At 40.7% G+C, this 15,377-nt stretch overlaps 2 protein-coding genes across 2 annotated transcripts in view; both read left to right on the top strand.

The window, feature by feature from the left end:
• tfcp2l1 (transcription factor CP2-like 1) overlaps positions 1–6,526 on the top strand; it is a 13,844-nt gene extending 7,318 nt beyond the window's left edge. The window contains exons 7-15 of the mRNA XM_023417636.2: positions 172–282; positions 1,823–1,932; positions 2,284–2,335; positions 2,469–2,562; positions 3,452–3,542; positions 4,123–4,205; positions 4,612–4,754; positions 5,677–5,728; positions 5,846–6,526. Of these exons, the coding sequence (XP_023273404.1) occupies positions 172–282; positions 1,823–1,932; positions 2,284–2,335; positions 2,469–2,562; positions 3,452–3,542; positions 4,123–4,205; positions 4,612–4,754; positions 5,677–5,728; positions 5,846–5,883 (774 nt within the window). The 3' untranslated portion in view covers positions 5,884–6,526. The remainder of the gene's footprint in view (positions 1–171; positions 283–1,822; positions 1,933–2,283; positions 2,336–2,468; positions 2,563–3,451; positions 3,543–4,122; positions 4,206–4,611; positions 4,755–5,676; positions 5,729–5,845) is intronic.
• A 2,065-nt stretch (positions 6,527–8,591) lies between these two features.
• On the top strand, positions 8,592–15,377 carry LOC111663456 (sterile alpha motif domain-containing protein 9-like). Its single transcript, XM_023417662.2, has 3 exons — positions 8,592–8,756; positions 9,374–9,641; positions 10,373–15,377. Exons 2-3 carry the CDS (start codon positions 9,627–9,629, stop codon positions 13,286–13,288), a joined length of 2,931 nt encoding a protein of 976 aa, XP_023273430.1. The 5' UTR covers positions 8,592–8,756; positions 9,374–9,626; the 3' UTR covers positions 13,289–15,377.

Genomic DNA, 15,377 nt, shown 5'->3' with positions numbered 1-15,377 from the left:
ACACACACACACACACACACACACACCTTTGCTAATTATTTCTCTGCCCACTTGCAATACATTTCCAGGTTGGGAAACACTGCTCTAGGCTATATGGTCAATTAGAAATATAAACTTATCTATGATAGGTTTGTATTTTACTTTGAATGTCTTCATTTGTAATGTCCTCAGCCTAAAGGAGCTGACCGCAAACTGAAGACGGACAAGGAAAAGATTGATAAAAAGGCCGCTCAAGACAGAGAAAAGTATCAACCCTCCCATGAGACCACGCTGCTAAAAGAGGTGAGGGAAGCTGTTGCAACATTGCATAACAAATCAGGTCTGAGATGATCCTTCCTTTGCTTTCATTTTGTCACAAGTGTTGTCATGCTGTAACTTTATTGATCCCACAGTAGAAATTCTTGTGTTATCTGGATGTTCCTCTGATCTCATCAGCACTGATTCCACATTATATCTTCACGTGCTTCGCCTGCCAGTCAGAACAGTTTCCTCCTCCCGCTCTGCTTTCTTGCACACAGCACATTATAAACCACTACTACATCACTGTGTGTTAATATGTTGCTCTGCTTGTTTGGAGTCTTGATTTTTTTTTTAAAGAGTGCTTGCTTGTTGCTGAGGCTCGTCAATGATTGGGGCTCTCTGTGCGTCACTTTTGTGTCTTTGAACAAGTGACTCAGCAGTTTCTGCGTCAGTGTTAATCTGGTTTGTTATTCAACTGGATGAAAAACTAGCTGAAGCAAGGAACCATTATACTGTCTGTTAAGTAACAGTAGTAATACTACAAAGTAATTCAATTCAAGAAACTTTATTTGTTCCCAGGGGGCAATTCAAAAGGGCACATAGACATTAAAAACACACAAATAAACAAAAAAGAACAAACAACCAGTGTGGGACAAACTGTACATAATAAGAAAAAGAAAAAGAAAAACAATGACAATGACATGAAGAAACAACATCGGTGCAAAAAAACAAAAACAAAAACAAAAAAAACAATTAACAACAGTGCAAAATAAAATCTGTAATATTATAATGACAATAACATGGGAGAATGACATTACAAGTGCAAATAAATAACTGTACACATTACTACTTTATAGCTACTTTATATGCTATTTGGTAGTTTAATCTATTGCAATACATAATGCATCATATTTTATTAGTTGATGATATGATTTGCATATAAAATATTAATCTGTAAAGTAATTAGTCACTATAGTTGTCAGATAAATGTAGTAGAGCACAATATAATATCTCCCGCTGAAGTGAAAGGGTAAAATAGAACCTCAATGAATTACATGAATTCCCCCGAGGGGATAAATGAAGTAAATGTACTAAATGATGTAAATGTACTTGGTTGCTGCTGGAAGCAAGCAGTTGTCTATTTACACATCCAACAGACACAGAGAAGTGCTAGTAACGATTTGGCTTTGTTTTGGTCCTCACCGTCTCCTGGGGGAAACAGGAAAATCAAAACAATGGGGTAAAAAACTACTCTGCTGACATCCTCTGTGACCCAGGACACATTCATGTTCACACTGCTAAAAGAATGAGGCCACATGTGGTCCAGACCACCTCTGAATGTGGTCTGAGTGATTGGATCTTAAATGCGTCCTCAATGCGTCATGGGTGCATCGACACCTGAACTTAGAGCTGTTCACTTGTGATCACCTGAGACAGATGTTAATACCAGGTCTGAACAGGGCCAAAGATCCATTATTAATGCAAGTGGGATTTTTACTGCTGTAGCCTTTGTTCAAAGATATATTTACTTTGTTGGGAAAAAAAATGTCTTCCTTTTTCTTCTCTGTTTCTCTCTGCTAAGTGTTCCCCGTGGCCCGATGCCCTAAATCTCACCACCACCACCCACAGTGGCTGCAGCACTCCATCACCAGTTTACCACAGCTCCCCAGTTCCCTGTAGTTTCACAGATGGGTGAGTCAGCGTGCACATTACCACATCACCACTCTATTCATTTTGTGCAGGAAAGCTATAGATTAATATCATTGAGTTTCAGTAGCTTTGTTGGCCGTTTCAGACATGAAAGGCAGTGAAATCTGCAAGGCTGGGCTTGACCACTGTTCAAGTGGTGTCATGCTGCCAGTGGTAATGGCTCCCTCTATGGGTGCCCAGCAGGAACAGTCATCACTGTTGAAAAGCATCAACTTCCACGACCTCTGCTCTTTAAATAGAGTTTTTAATGAGTGTTTCAGAGAAATGAAAAAATAAAAAACTCAACCAATCACCCCAATCTGTTCTTTCTTCCTCATGTGCACGTTTCTGTAGCAACTGTTCTCCAAACCAGCAAGGGGAGCTGCTCATGCCCGGCTGCTCTGATGTAAGTAACGGAGAACAGTGCAGTGTGAAAGAGTTAATGTTGCTCTCTTATTCCCTTTAGGCCATTATTTGGAGACAGTGGATGCTGTGCTGCTATACTCATTTCAAGGGCTCTTCTTCTTTTTGACATGTAGCACCTTCTGCCATCGTCCTCGCCACAGAACACTCAGCAGTGGCTACACCGTCACAGGTTCTCGCCTTTCTCAAGGCTCTTCTCCAGCTTCTCAGGTAACGGGGGTTAAAGGTCACAACACATTTTGATCCAGGAAACAAATATTGGAATGGATTTGTCATAGAGTGCCACCTGAGACTCAGTTATCTTAAGGCTATTGAAAGAGATACAATTAAGACACATGTAATTTCTGTTAGCAGTGTTGGGGAGTGGTGAACTACATGTAATTAAACTAATAATTTAGCTACATTCTGCGGTAGCTTGCTTGGATTTCAACTATATTCCCATGTGCATAGTGATTCAGGTAGTATTATTTTTTTAATAGTTTTGGGCCATAAAAGGATATTTTACCATCGCTTTCTCTACTGTAATTGAACTCCACCCCCTTTTCTTTCTTCCTGACCGCAGTAAAAACATACCCAGGCAACTCATTTGTCAGGCAGCCACCACCACACACTTGACCTCTGTGTAGTTCATGTGTAAAAGCCAAGGGCAGGTGTTGCTCAATGGTCACACAGCTACAACGTCATCATTGATAAACTTCCTGATTCTCAGCCGGAGGAAGAATCATCATGGACAGAAATAGGCAGTTATTGTTTACAAAACCAAAGCTGATGTTCCAGCACTTTCCCATGAATAGTGTAGTATATAGCACTTTTTGCAATAAAGTCAGTTGAGTGGCACTTTTTCCATCTTGTTGTCAAATGGATTATTTTTCTACAAAGTAGTTTGATCTGCTTTTTCCAAATAGCTTTAGTAAACCAAACTAGATTTCTACCTACAGCTTTTATGTAGTTCATCCTCCTCCAGTGTAAAGTAACTGGTAGTGTAAAAAGTGAGGCGTTCAAAGTCACTTCCCCGACACTGTGTTTGTCCATTCCCAGCATCAGATCAGATCACAGAGTAGGGTCGAGAGCAGAACCAGATTTTCTGCTGTTGTTGCAGGTGCTGATCTGTTGAGGATGAGCAGGGAGGATCTGATCCAGATATGTGGCCCGGCAGACGGCATTCGCCTCTTTAACACCATGAAAGGAAGGTGAGACATTTAAATACACTCCTGTGTGCTCAGTCACGGCAGAGTGGAGCCACGGCCAAATGAATCTTAATAGGACAAAATCTTCTATTTTCATTGCTGCATGTGGTTAAGCAGGTTTATGTGGAGTTGGAGGATACAGCTTTACTCACAGTCTCCAGTTCTTTCGCTTCCCTCAATTGTCACAATGATTCATACTTAGTCAACAACACAAATCTACGAGCAGAGGAGAGTCCTCACAGACTTTTTCACCTTGGATTTCTCTTAATGGTGAAGGTTGTTGGGTTTCTATGAAAACCAAAAAGAATAAAACCCATATATTTATTCACTGAGCACTTTTTTTTTTAGGTCCTCTCTTTTCTCTGCCTCAATTCTTCGCAGCAATGAAACAACAGAAATAAAATGTTAAAATAATGGACACTACATTAAAGTGCCAAGTGTTCACTGCTTGTGGAATTTTGCTGCCACAAATGTTGTTGACAAGAAAAGACATGTTGAAAGCAGAAGTTGCCAGTGACTGCTGAGACCAAGCCCATCAGTGTTTTTCAGTACCAGTGTTTCAGTTTCTACTTGCATTTTCCAGGTGTATACAGCCCCGCCTTACCATCTACATGTGTCAGCAGCAGGCAGGAAATCATCCTCCCATCAAGCCAGGGGGCGGAGATAGTAAGTGCACATACTGTATTATATCATTCTTATCATATGTGCAAATGTATGTGCACTCAGAATAAGTAAGATGAGCCACTCTGCAATGTTTTTCAAATGTAATTTTGACTGGTTACAGTCCACTGCGGAGATCTGTGCAGGAGTCATGCAATTAATTTTGATTATATTCATATCTGAACGCTCTTTCCTAACATTTTTAAAGGCTGTTACCTCTTTTTATATCTGGAATATGTCATTTCCAGACATAATTTGCTGTGGAAGTTGAGGAATATCGGAGCGTTTTACAAATAAGTCACCAGAAGGGAAAATATCAATTAAACTCACAAAGAATAACAATGTGATCTAATGTCGTCATGACACTGCTTGTTTGTTGATGACTGTCCTGTCTCCTGTGTCTCCCCTGCAGTCTACCATGCTCTGTACCTGGAGGAGCTGACTCTGTTGGACCTGTCTGAAAAGATCGCCATGCTGTACAGCATCACCCCACAGCAGATTACACACATCTACAGACAAAAACCCACTGGGATCCACGTCTTAGTCTCTGACGAGGTATCTGTCAATCACAGCCTGAGAGCCCGGGCCCGGTTAGTGCTGCCAACCAGGTTGCGCAGCAAAAAAAAGTTGGTCCTGGTGTAACTTGTAAAGCAAAGAAACGTGACGTCAGCCAGCTAGCAAGGTGCTGAGTTGGCCAATCACATGAGAGCCTGTTCCTCAAAGATGGTATTTCATTGTCTCTCCGGTACATTGAACAACGCCCCAACACCGACACAGTGCCTTGTGCTGTTTTAATGCGGGGCAAATCTATCTGAATGCAGCCATGCCTCAATCGTGTAGTTACTTGTACATCGTGGTAGCTGATGTACATACGCAGCTGTGGTGGCTACATGCATTGACTCCACCCTGTACAATTATAAATCTTTCTACAGGCCTTTTCCTACTGATGGAAAAATAGAAGCATCTTTTCATATGTTGAGGTCCAGTGCGTGATAATTGAGAATTGATTGAGAGGTGTCTGCAGGACCAGGGTAAGCATGGTCATGGAGTTGACAGACACCTCTAACCTTCCAGAGATCGTGACCAGGATGTTTTGGTTTTTTTTCCCCCTGCTCTTTCTCAGCAAAGGCCAGATCAACCACATACTAATCACCCAAAAAAGCAATACTTCTCAACTACATTTTAGAGGGAAACATTGTACCGTTTTCTGCTCTACATTTATTTACAATAGGAGTTACTAGTTAGTCCATTCAAGCCTAGTTTTTAGTGCTTTTTTCTGAAAATGCTATTTGTCTTAATTCTCCTGCAGTGAGGTGCCTTACATTTCTCTCAAGAGACAGTAAGTTCTTTAGGTTACAGATGAAGTTTAAGTGTATTTTGCCGTGTGTTGGTGTGACACGCTGAACAGAATTCTGATGTGCTGCTCTTGGGAAACAGAAACCAGCTCTGATTACACTGGTCTGTCTCTTCCTCTCAGATGGTGCAGAACTTCAGGGAGGAAACAAGCTTCATCATCAGCACTATAAGGGGTAATTCGTTTTATAGTCCACCTTCAATATCACAGCTCACTATTAAATATTTAGTATCTATTCTTAATCATTGGTATTTTTGAATGATCTTGTATCAGATTGTTTTCTGTTACGCAGATGAAAGCACTGATGGCTACCACGTCGTGTTGAAGTGACCAGCAGGTCACTCAGGAGGTTCTTCTATCAATGCAATTGTACAGATTGTATGTAAATCGCTCTAGACTACATTATGTGACATTTAAGATTTACAGAACAGTAAAATGCCGTTAAGCTCTCAGTTTACTGTTGATTTTGTGTTTTTGCTTAGTTCTTTAATTTTCTTTATTTGTATTTTTGTCAAGTTACTGATTCATGTTTGATATGTCTTGTAATTAGTGGTAAACAGTGCTGTATTACTCATTCACATACATTTTTTGGCTTTAACACCTATAAATGCAATAACTGTCATGATAATAAAGCAAAGTAAATCTCATACATCATCATCCAGACAAATAGAAAAGAAAAATGAACAAAGTGTTTTATGTCCCTGCTCTATTTTTTTTGTCTTGAATATGAATTGCTGTGGTGTGCCATATAATGCGTGTCTGGCTTTGTTGCTATGAGGCTGAATATTTTCTGGATGAAGTGGAATGCAATATTTTAAACAATTCAGATGTTTAGGCCTGCACAAAGGCCTGCGGTAGACAGTATCAACTAAAGCCGGTTCAAACAGGGGCAGTGGGCTGCAGTTTGGATCTATGGTTTTGAATTGTTGTATCTTCTATGTATTTTAGTCCAAATAAAATATTTTGCACTGTTTTCTCTGTCAGTGGTTGGAAGTGGGAGGGGCTCAGTTGGAAAAATGTAATGTCATATACTTTTAAGCACCAGTCAAGATTTAGCAACACTGAATTCATTGTGTGGAATAGGTTCCATCTCACAATTGGGGGCCCTGAGCACTGCTCTTCCAAAGCAGTATATTTTTTCCTGTCAGTGTTTCAGTTTGGTTTCTGCTGCTCAGTCTCTTTGACTCAAAAATCTTGCTTACTTTATTTTCATTTGGTTGTTTAGTTATATGAGGACTGTTTAATATATTTAATTCTGTATATAGTAGTTTTTATTAGTATACGAGCAGTCCTGCCAGAATGTTGTGGAGAGGACGGTTGGTATTGTCCAACATGGCCTCCATCTTACATTGCATGCATCTCTCCACAACAGTCCTGAGTGAGTCCAGACTCCTGCCAAGCACAGACCCAGTCTTTTTGACCAGCTTGTCTAGTCTCCTTGTGTTAATGTCTGACATGCTGCCGCCCCAGCAGACTGCAGCATAAAAGAGTACACTGGCCACCACTGACTGATAAAACACGTGCAGCATTTCACTGCAGATGTCAAAGGACCTGAGCCTCCTGAGGAAAAAGAGCCGGCTCTGCCCCTTCAGGTAGATGGCATCAGTGTTCAGGGGCCAGTCCAGTTTACTGTCCAGGTGCACACCTAGGTATTTATAAGTGTGCACCACCTCAATGTCTTTCCCTTGAATGTTGACTGGCTGAAGGGTGGGCCTAGACCTCTGAAAGTCCATGACCATTTCCTTGGTCTTGGAGGTGTTCAGAAGGAGGCAGTTCTTGTTGTTCCATTCACTGAAGGCCATCATCAGATCCCTGTACTCCTCTTCCTGCCTGTTCCTGGTACATGCCACATTAGCTGTGTCATCTGAGTATTTCTGGATGTGATAGGACTCAGAGTTGTATTTAAAGTCCACCGTATACAGGATGAACAGGAACTGAGCCAGAACAGTTCCCTGTGGAGCCCCAGTGCTGCTCATCACTGTTCCTGAGACACAGTTACCCAGCCTGACGTACTGTGGTCGTCTTGTCAGGTAATCCACAATCCAGGACATGAAGCAGGGATCCAGCCCCATCCCTTTCAGTTTGTCTTTAAGGATGGGGGGTTGGATGGTGTTAAATGCACTTGAAAAATCAAAGAACATAATCCTCATGGAACCACCTGGCTCATCCGAGTATGGTGGAGCATGTAAAGGACGGCATCATCATCTTTAATCTCAGAATTCTGAGACCAAGTTACAAAGTTACAGACAAGTGAGTGAGTGAAACTTGGATCATCCTCTGGCCTGTTACAGCCTGGCCAGATGTGTTCATCAACATGAGTAACACACTGTATTTACATGTGCATCAGTGACAGTTTGATTCAAGCAGACTGTGTTTTACTGAGTAGCACAGGAGTGATTAGTCTGTGTATAGGAGATCTGTGGGTGATGCTTTGAGGAAATAAAACAATGGCTCGCTCTCTTGAGCTGCGCACAGCTATTGTGTTCACTGCTGCTGGTTAACATGAACACTGATCAGTAGCAGGAGGACTTCAGTGAACTCTATTGTGAAGTTTCAGCTGTGGAGTGCGAGTCCTGCATCCTAGGGATTATGCAGATATTGCACAGACTCTTTTTTTATCCACACACATGTTGGATAAGTAATAGTTACAATGACAGACATAACAAGTTTGCTCATTTGAGAGTATAAATACATTTTGGGTACAACACATCTTAAACCTAAGGCTACTGCCAGTCCACATAATATGTAGAGAGTGGGGCATGGATGTATTATATGTGTGTGTCTGTGTGGGTATATATATACCCTGTAAAGTGTCTTTGGGTGTCCTGAAAGGCGCTTATAAATAAAATGTATTATTATAATTTTTATTATTATTATTATATATATCCATCCATTATATACATGCCTGACGGGCACGTCAGTTTCCAGGAATCAGTGAAGCTGAACTGGCTGCATATTTCTGCCTGAGTAGGCTGCCAAACTACATGCCAACACTCCACAGCTTCCTGATCAGTGCTCCCTAGGTTTCGATCAGTCAAACTGATACCGACCGATTGAGTGAAAGGAGCGGTGTCTGCCACAACTCAACATTGTCTTTTTTTCTTCCTTAACTTTGCTCTAAAACACAGTTTGACAGACGACCTGTGAAGTACGCAGAAGTGACGCAGACAAGACATAAAAGGAATTCAAAGAGTGACAGACGGGTGAGAGTTAATATTTTGTATTGTTGATGTCTGTGCCTTTTTTCCCGACATTTGTCATGTATCATGTGATTTTAATATCTCTCGTAATTTAAAATGCTGATGAATGAATGAAATAGGACTTCTTTATCTTTTGTTATCTTTCTGGTTTTGTTCATTTTAAAGCACAGGCACCACAGACTTGTTTTTTCTCATACTGTCAGGAGTAGTTTTTTTTATTTTATTTTTTTTTAAATAAATTGGATTACACAGTAGTTTGTGGTCTGGGGCTGACTGTTAATTAAAATTGTGTTTAGCTGTTTGATTCTTTGGGTCAGATTGTATACCTTCAGATAAATTTGGATATGACTAAGCAATCTCTCATGGCAGACATGTTGTATTGTTTGGATTGTAACAGGAAAAGAATATGAGGTATATCTAAGGACTTGATAGCTGTGTGTCAGTTCGCCAGCAGGGACAATAGCAGTGTCTTGGAACTGGCACACCTGTAGTGCGGTTTGTAATAACATTACACCTGTGGCTGACAAATTAAAATGTCCACCATGAGAAAAGTCTAGAGGCTGAAGAATGATCCTGTCCGCCATCATGACGCAGCTTACATGCCAATGTTTCTATTTCAGCTTGAAGGAGGGAGAGCCGCGGAGGGAAGCAGGTTTCAGTGAGGAGTGTGTGACACAAGCCTTTGCAGAAATCCATCCCCCTGACACACCCCGTACTGGGAATCTGATAGCACATCACAACAGTCGCAAGGTGTAGTAAAACCAGTTGTTTGATTTCCGTTTCTGCCTGTACAGTCCTCTATTGTGACTCTTTATTTTCTTTTTAGCATTGCTGATCTACACTGAAGGGTGAAGAGTTAACCAAAGGTGTGTCATGGCTGACCAAAAGGTAAACAGCTGAAATAACTGCCAGTCTTTGAAAAGAAAAATGAATAGTGCAGATGAGTTTAATCAGCTGCATAAGTGAAGGTACTGGAACGCTGTTCTGGATCATTCCGGGCCACTTGATGTAAAACGCAAACAACTAAGGCTGTTTCTCACACATCAGTGTCATAAACATTGGTAATCAGATTTCAGATTAGGCATAACAATCATATCAGCTGTTTTGAAAGATATTGTGAGTTTAAGAATTAACATTGTACTCCTCTGTTTATTTATCAGTTTTGCTTGTTTGTAGATGACAGTATGACAGTTAAGTGCCTTACAGCACCAATTTTGAAAACTATGACTAGGCTAGTTAGTGAATTACTTGCAAAACAACTTAATTTAAACATGTACTACATGCACATGTTGAATGCCTTTTAAATTGCAAAAACATTTAATTAAAAGTGTCATTTGACTTAAAGTCAGTAAGCTATCATTTAGATGTTACAGTGGAGTCATGCTAGGAACACATCGCTTTACAGCTGTGCAGTATGGACAGGTGAAAGTAACCAAAAGCTGTCTCAACATAGACGTGCTTGAAAAAAATGTATATTTATGCTTTAACTTCTTAAAAACCTTGGGGTCAGGTGGAGTACTTCTAAAATGCACCATAGCTTTGTTTTTCAAAAAATAATAAAGTAGGCAGCAATTTGAGTTGAAAATGTGAAATTACTAAAACATAATTTTTTGTTTCAGAATGAAGTGGGGAACCTGACATCCAACATAAAGCAATGCCATGCGTGTGACAGCGGTAATGCCCGCGATGAACAAGAAACAAACACACCTGGAAGACTATGCAAGCCTTATCCATTTTGTAGGTACCATGATACACACAGATACATGGAGAGCAGCATTCTTGATATTATAGAATCAGGTGCCTCAGACTTGATTGAACCCTGCCATGAGTATAAAGGCTTTAACAATACACCAGATGAATTTAAAATGATCAAATTCGTGTATGAGGTTATTCGCTTCGCAGCTGCGTGCATGAATTGCCGCACCAATGGTACTATACATTTTGGAATAGGGGACACGCCAAACTTCACTCACGGTCAAATCTTGGGAGTCGTTGTTAAGGACAAAGAGGCTGCCTATGAACAGACATTACGAGATGCCATTAATAAGCATTTTGAGTACAAAGAAATCGCTCAAATATGCATCCGACCTGTTCGATTTGTTGAGATTCTCAATAGGAATATGACATCATCTGACAAATATGTGATAGAAGTGGACATAGTTCCTGACTCTACAATCTGTGAAGAAAAGATCTTTTACACGTTCAACAACACAAAACAAAAAAAAGCTACTGAATCAAAACAGTTCTATGTCCGAGATGGTGGTAGCAGCAGGGATCTCCTAAAACCAACCACGTCTGCCAAACCTATGGAGGAGCACAATAAGTTTGTTGACAGCATGAAACAACGATCACAACTCCGAAAACAAGCTGAAGAGAAACACCTAGCAGTTACTAAAGAGAATTATCAAGGCGTTACTTTAAAGGAGATGATAACTGGTGGATCGCCCTCTTTAGATAAGTCACACTTTGAGCGTTATGTGATAGTAACTAACAAAGCACATTCAAGCCAGTTTGAATCACTAGGGTTTCTTGTAGAACTCAATCCAACAGCAGTTTTGGACTTTGATCCAGAAACAGCTAAAGATGGATTAGAGTGTCACTTCGAACAGCAGAGTCCAGTAAGTGTCCATTTACCAGCACAGTATAAAATCACAGGACCAATTGAGGACATCGCAAACAATTTGAAATTAACTTTAAACACCAGCTGGGTATGCTGCAATGGCGGTATTGAGAATGAGGCACCCTCAGACATAGACCAGTGGTTGATGAACAAGGGAACCTCGGTTCAAAATGTGATTTCTTTCTTGTGTCGGAAAGATGTGCTTCCAAACAAGAGATTCCTCGTCATTTTCTTACTTTGCTCAACGGTGAGTGAGAAGATCGACCCACTTGTTGAGACCTTCAGTACATTTTGTCAGGAGCTCGGAGGCACAGACCAGATCCTTTGTATATGTGATAACAAAAATGCATTTACCTCCTGGAAAGACCTAATCGAGGCTAGGTGCGGAATTGACATCTCTGGTAGATGTATATTTGAGCTCAGTTTTGCTGAAGTCAATGGCACTATCCTTAGTCTTTCGTCAAAAAACCGAAGATCCATCCGTTTCCTACCCTGTGGTCAGGGAAGCAGAGTGCTTCTTGAGAAGAAAGTGGAACTTAGCCTGAACACCTTAGAGGTTCTGTGTGTGAACCAATGTGAAGGTGGAAACAAGGACAAAATTGTTATAGAGGAGAACTTCTACAGAGGAGGCAAAGTGTCATGGTGGAATTTCTATTTCTCAGAGCAGGCTGAACGAATTCTTATCAAACGAAACAAAATTGACTTCATAGAAAATAAAGTCAAACAAATTTTGTGCTCACAGACAAACGCCTGCGTGTTGTTAAACCTCCTCCATGTACCTGGTTGTGGTGGAACAACTTTGGCCATGCATACTTTATGGGCTCTCAAGGACAGATTCCGTTGTGCCATCCTTAAAGACAACAACGCAGACTTGGCTGAAGTAGCAGATCAAGTGGTCAAACTTTTAACGTATGTCTATAAGGAGCAATTACCACGGGTCCCTGTTATGCTGATGATAGATGACTTTGATGATATGGAAAAAGTATTTGCCTTGCAGCAGCTCATTGAAAACAAATGTAAGAAGAAAAACATTCAGTCTAAGTCTCCACAGGTGTTCCTCCTGAACTGCATGAGGTCAGAGTCTCCTGAGCTGACTGGAACAACTAAAGATACTGTACAAATAATCCTTAAAAATGAGCTCTCTGATGAGGAGCAGAAAAGGTTTTCACTAAAAGAAACTGTTGAAACATTCTATGCGTTCATGCTCACGAAGAAGAACTTAAAGCCAGAGTATATTGAGAATGTTGTCCACAACACTCTGAGGAGCTTCAATATCAACCAAAAGCATTCCCAACTCCTGGCTGTTTTAACTCTTTTGAATGCGTACTGTGAGGATGCCTCTCTCCCTGTGTCTCTGTGCCAGGAATTTCTCAGTTTGCACCCTAAACCCATTTTAGGAACTGGAAGCGTACAAGAAAGATTTGAGGAGTTTTCTAATTTAATTTGCTGTACTACAGTTAAGGGTGAGGTAGGAAAAAGAGCTGTAAAGATGATCCATCCAAATTTCGCGAAGCGCTGTCTACAGGAACTTGAAACAACTCACAAAATTACAAAGGCCGACATTACCAACCTACTACTGACGACAGAGGAGTTTTATGAGAACAAGGATGGCAGAGGAAAACTCTGGCAAGATGTTTACTACATTTTAATGGGTAGACATTTAGTGAAAGAAGCCTCTCCAATCCATTTATGCATCCAGCCATTAATTGAGGTTTTCAAGTTTCAATATCTGAAATCTGCCCTAGCAAAGTTAAAACCAACAAAAACTTCTCATCTAATTCAAGATATTGAAAGTGAAACTCCAGAGTTGGTAGAGAATGTACTTCTGAATGCATTAGAAAGGTTTCCGAATGATGCCAACATTGCTCAGTTACGAGATTCATACTTGAGCCAAAGTAGGAGGATTTCAACATAAAACAAGTAACATATGTGGAAAAATGCAGAGATACTTAATAACTTTGTCCAGTATAGAGATGACAAACCAAGACCTGAAACGCAGTGAAAATCACTTTGATTAAATTTGTATAATTCTCTTAAGTGTTGGGCCACTGGGTGACAATAGTGTGGTTTGGGTAGCCATGTTTGTTATTGACCCATTAATCCCCTGTTAGGTTAAAATGACTCTTTCCAAATAGGGGGCTTGTCATTTAAATGTTTTATGTGGCTGCAAACGTGGGTAGAGCAGTTGTCTCGGGAGCACATCCCTGGCTACAGAGGGTCGCTGGTTTTCCAGTTACTTTTCTGTTCCAGTGGTTTTCAGTGCATAAGTACCCCCCACAAGTAGTGGCACGAAGACTAGGGTTGAGTTGAGATAGTTAGTCTTGTGTCAGATAGATAGGGCTGGGGAGGGTCTCTGTTTTTTGTGGTGGCTGTCCCCTATCTTATACTTAAAGAGATAAATAATATAGTACAATACACTCCTGATCAAAATCTTAAGACCAGCTAAAAAATTGCAAGAATTTACATTTTGCATTGTTGGATCTTAAGAAGGTTCTAAGTAGAGCTTCAAAATGCAAAAAGAATAAATGGGAACAAGAGAAAAAAGCTTGCAATTTATTGGAAACAACAATTTAACTGAAATAAGCTGTTCATCAACTGATCGAAAGTTTAAGACCACAGCCTTTAAAAGCCAAAATCTGTGCAAGAATCTGGATTCCATGTCATTGAACGTGGTAGGATTGTTGAGCTGCATAAACAAGGCCTCTCACAACGTGCCATTGCGGCTGAGGTTGGACGCAGTAAGACAGTCATTTTGCATTTCTTAAAAGATCCTGAGGGTTATGGAACAAAAAAATCAAGTGGTAGACCCAAAAAAATCTCACCAGCACTGAGCCGGAGGATCCGAATGGCTGTCCGTCAAGACACGGGACAATCTTCATCCCAAATTAAGGCCATTACTGGTGCTGACTGCAGCCCAATAACCATCAGACGGTATCTGCGAAGGAAGGGCTAAAAAAACAAAAAACGTCTTCAAAGGCCACGTCTCCTTCAACGCGAACGCCGTTTGGACTTTGCAAGGGAGCACCAAACATGGGACATTCAAAGGTGGAAGAAAGTTTTTTCTCTGATGAGAAAAAATTTAACCTTGATGGCCCTGATGGCTTCCAACGTTACTGGCATGACAAGGAGATGCCACCTGAGATGTTTTCTACACGGCACCGTGGAGGGGTCGCCATCATGATCTGGGGTGCTTTAACCCTCAATGGAACAATGGAGCTCCAGCTTGTGCAGGGGCGTCAAACAGCAGCTGGCTATGTGGAGAAGTTACAGCGGGCATCCCTCATGACTGAGGGCCCTCGTCTGTGTGGTAATGACTGGGTTTTTCAGCAGGACAACACTACAATTCACAATGCCCGTCTGACCAAGAATTTTTTCCAGGAGAATAACATCACTCTTTTGGACCATCTTGCGTGTTCCCCTGATATTAATCCAATTGAGAACATTTGGGGATGGATGGCAAGGGAAGTTTACAAAAATGGACATCAGTTCCAGACAGTGGATGCCCTTCGTGAAGCCATCTTCCCCACTTGGAGCAACATTCCCACCAGCCTTTTGGAAACACTCGCATCAAGCATGCCAAAACGAATTTTTGAAGTGATCAACAATAATGGTGGAGATACTCATTACTGAGTCCTGAGGTTTTCAGGGTTATTTTTTGAGCTATGGTCTTAAACTTTTGATCAGCTGATGAACAGCCTATTTCAGTTAAATTGTTGTTTTCAATAAATTGCCTTCAATAAAGGCAATTTATTCAATAAACTTTTGGTCTCTTGTTCCCATTTCTTCTTTTTGCATTTTGAAGCTCTACTTAGAACCTCCTTAAGATCCAACAGTGCAAAATGTAAATTCTTGCAATTTTTTAACTGGTCTTAAGTTTTTGATGAGGAGCGTATATTGGTTCTTGTCATTGGCAATCTGTTTTTCTTTCTTTGTACTGATCACTTTGCTGCTGTGATGCTGGAAATTTCCCCACTGTGAGACTAATAAAGGAATATCTTATCTTA

This window comes from Seriola lalandi, unplaced genomic scaffold (genome assembly GCF_002814215.2).
Source record: "Seriola lalandi dorsalis isolate HSWRI2012SDOR001 ecotype SW California unplaced genomic scaffold, Sedor1 jcf7180002054576, whole genome shotgun sequence".
Taxonomy (NCBI): Eukaryota; Metazoa; Chordata; class Actinopteri; order Carangiformes; family Carangidae; genus Seriola; species Seriola lalandi.
The sequence above is the reverse complement of the archived record's forward strand: the minus strand, read 5'-3'. Positions and strand labels throughout refer to the sequence as shown.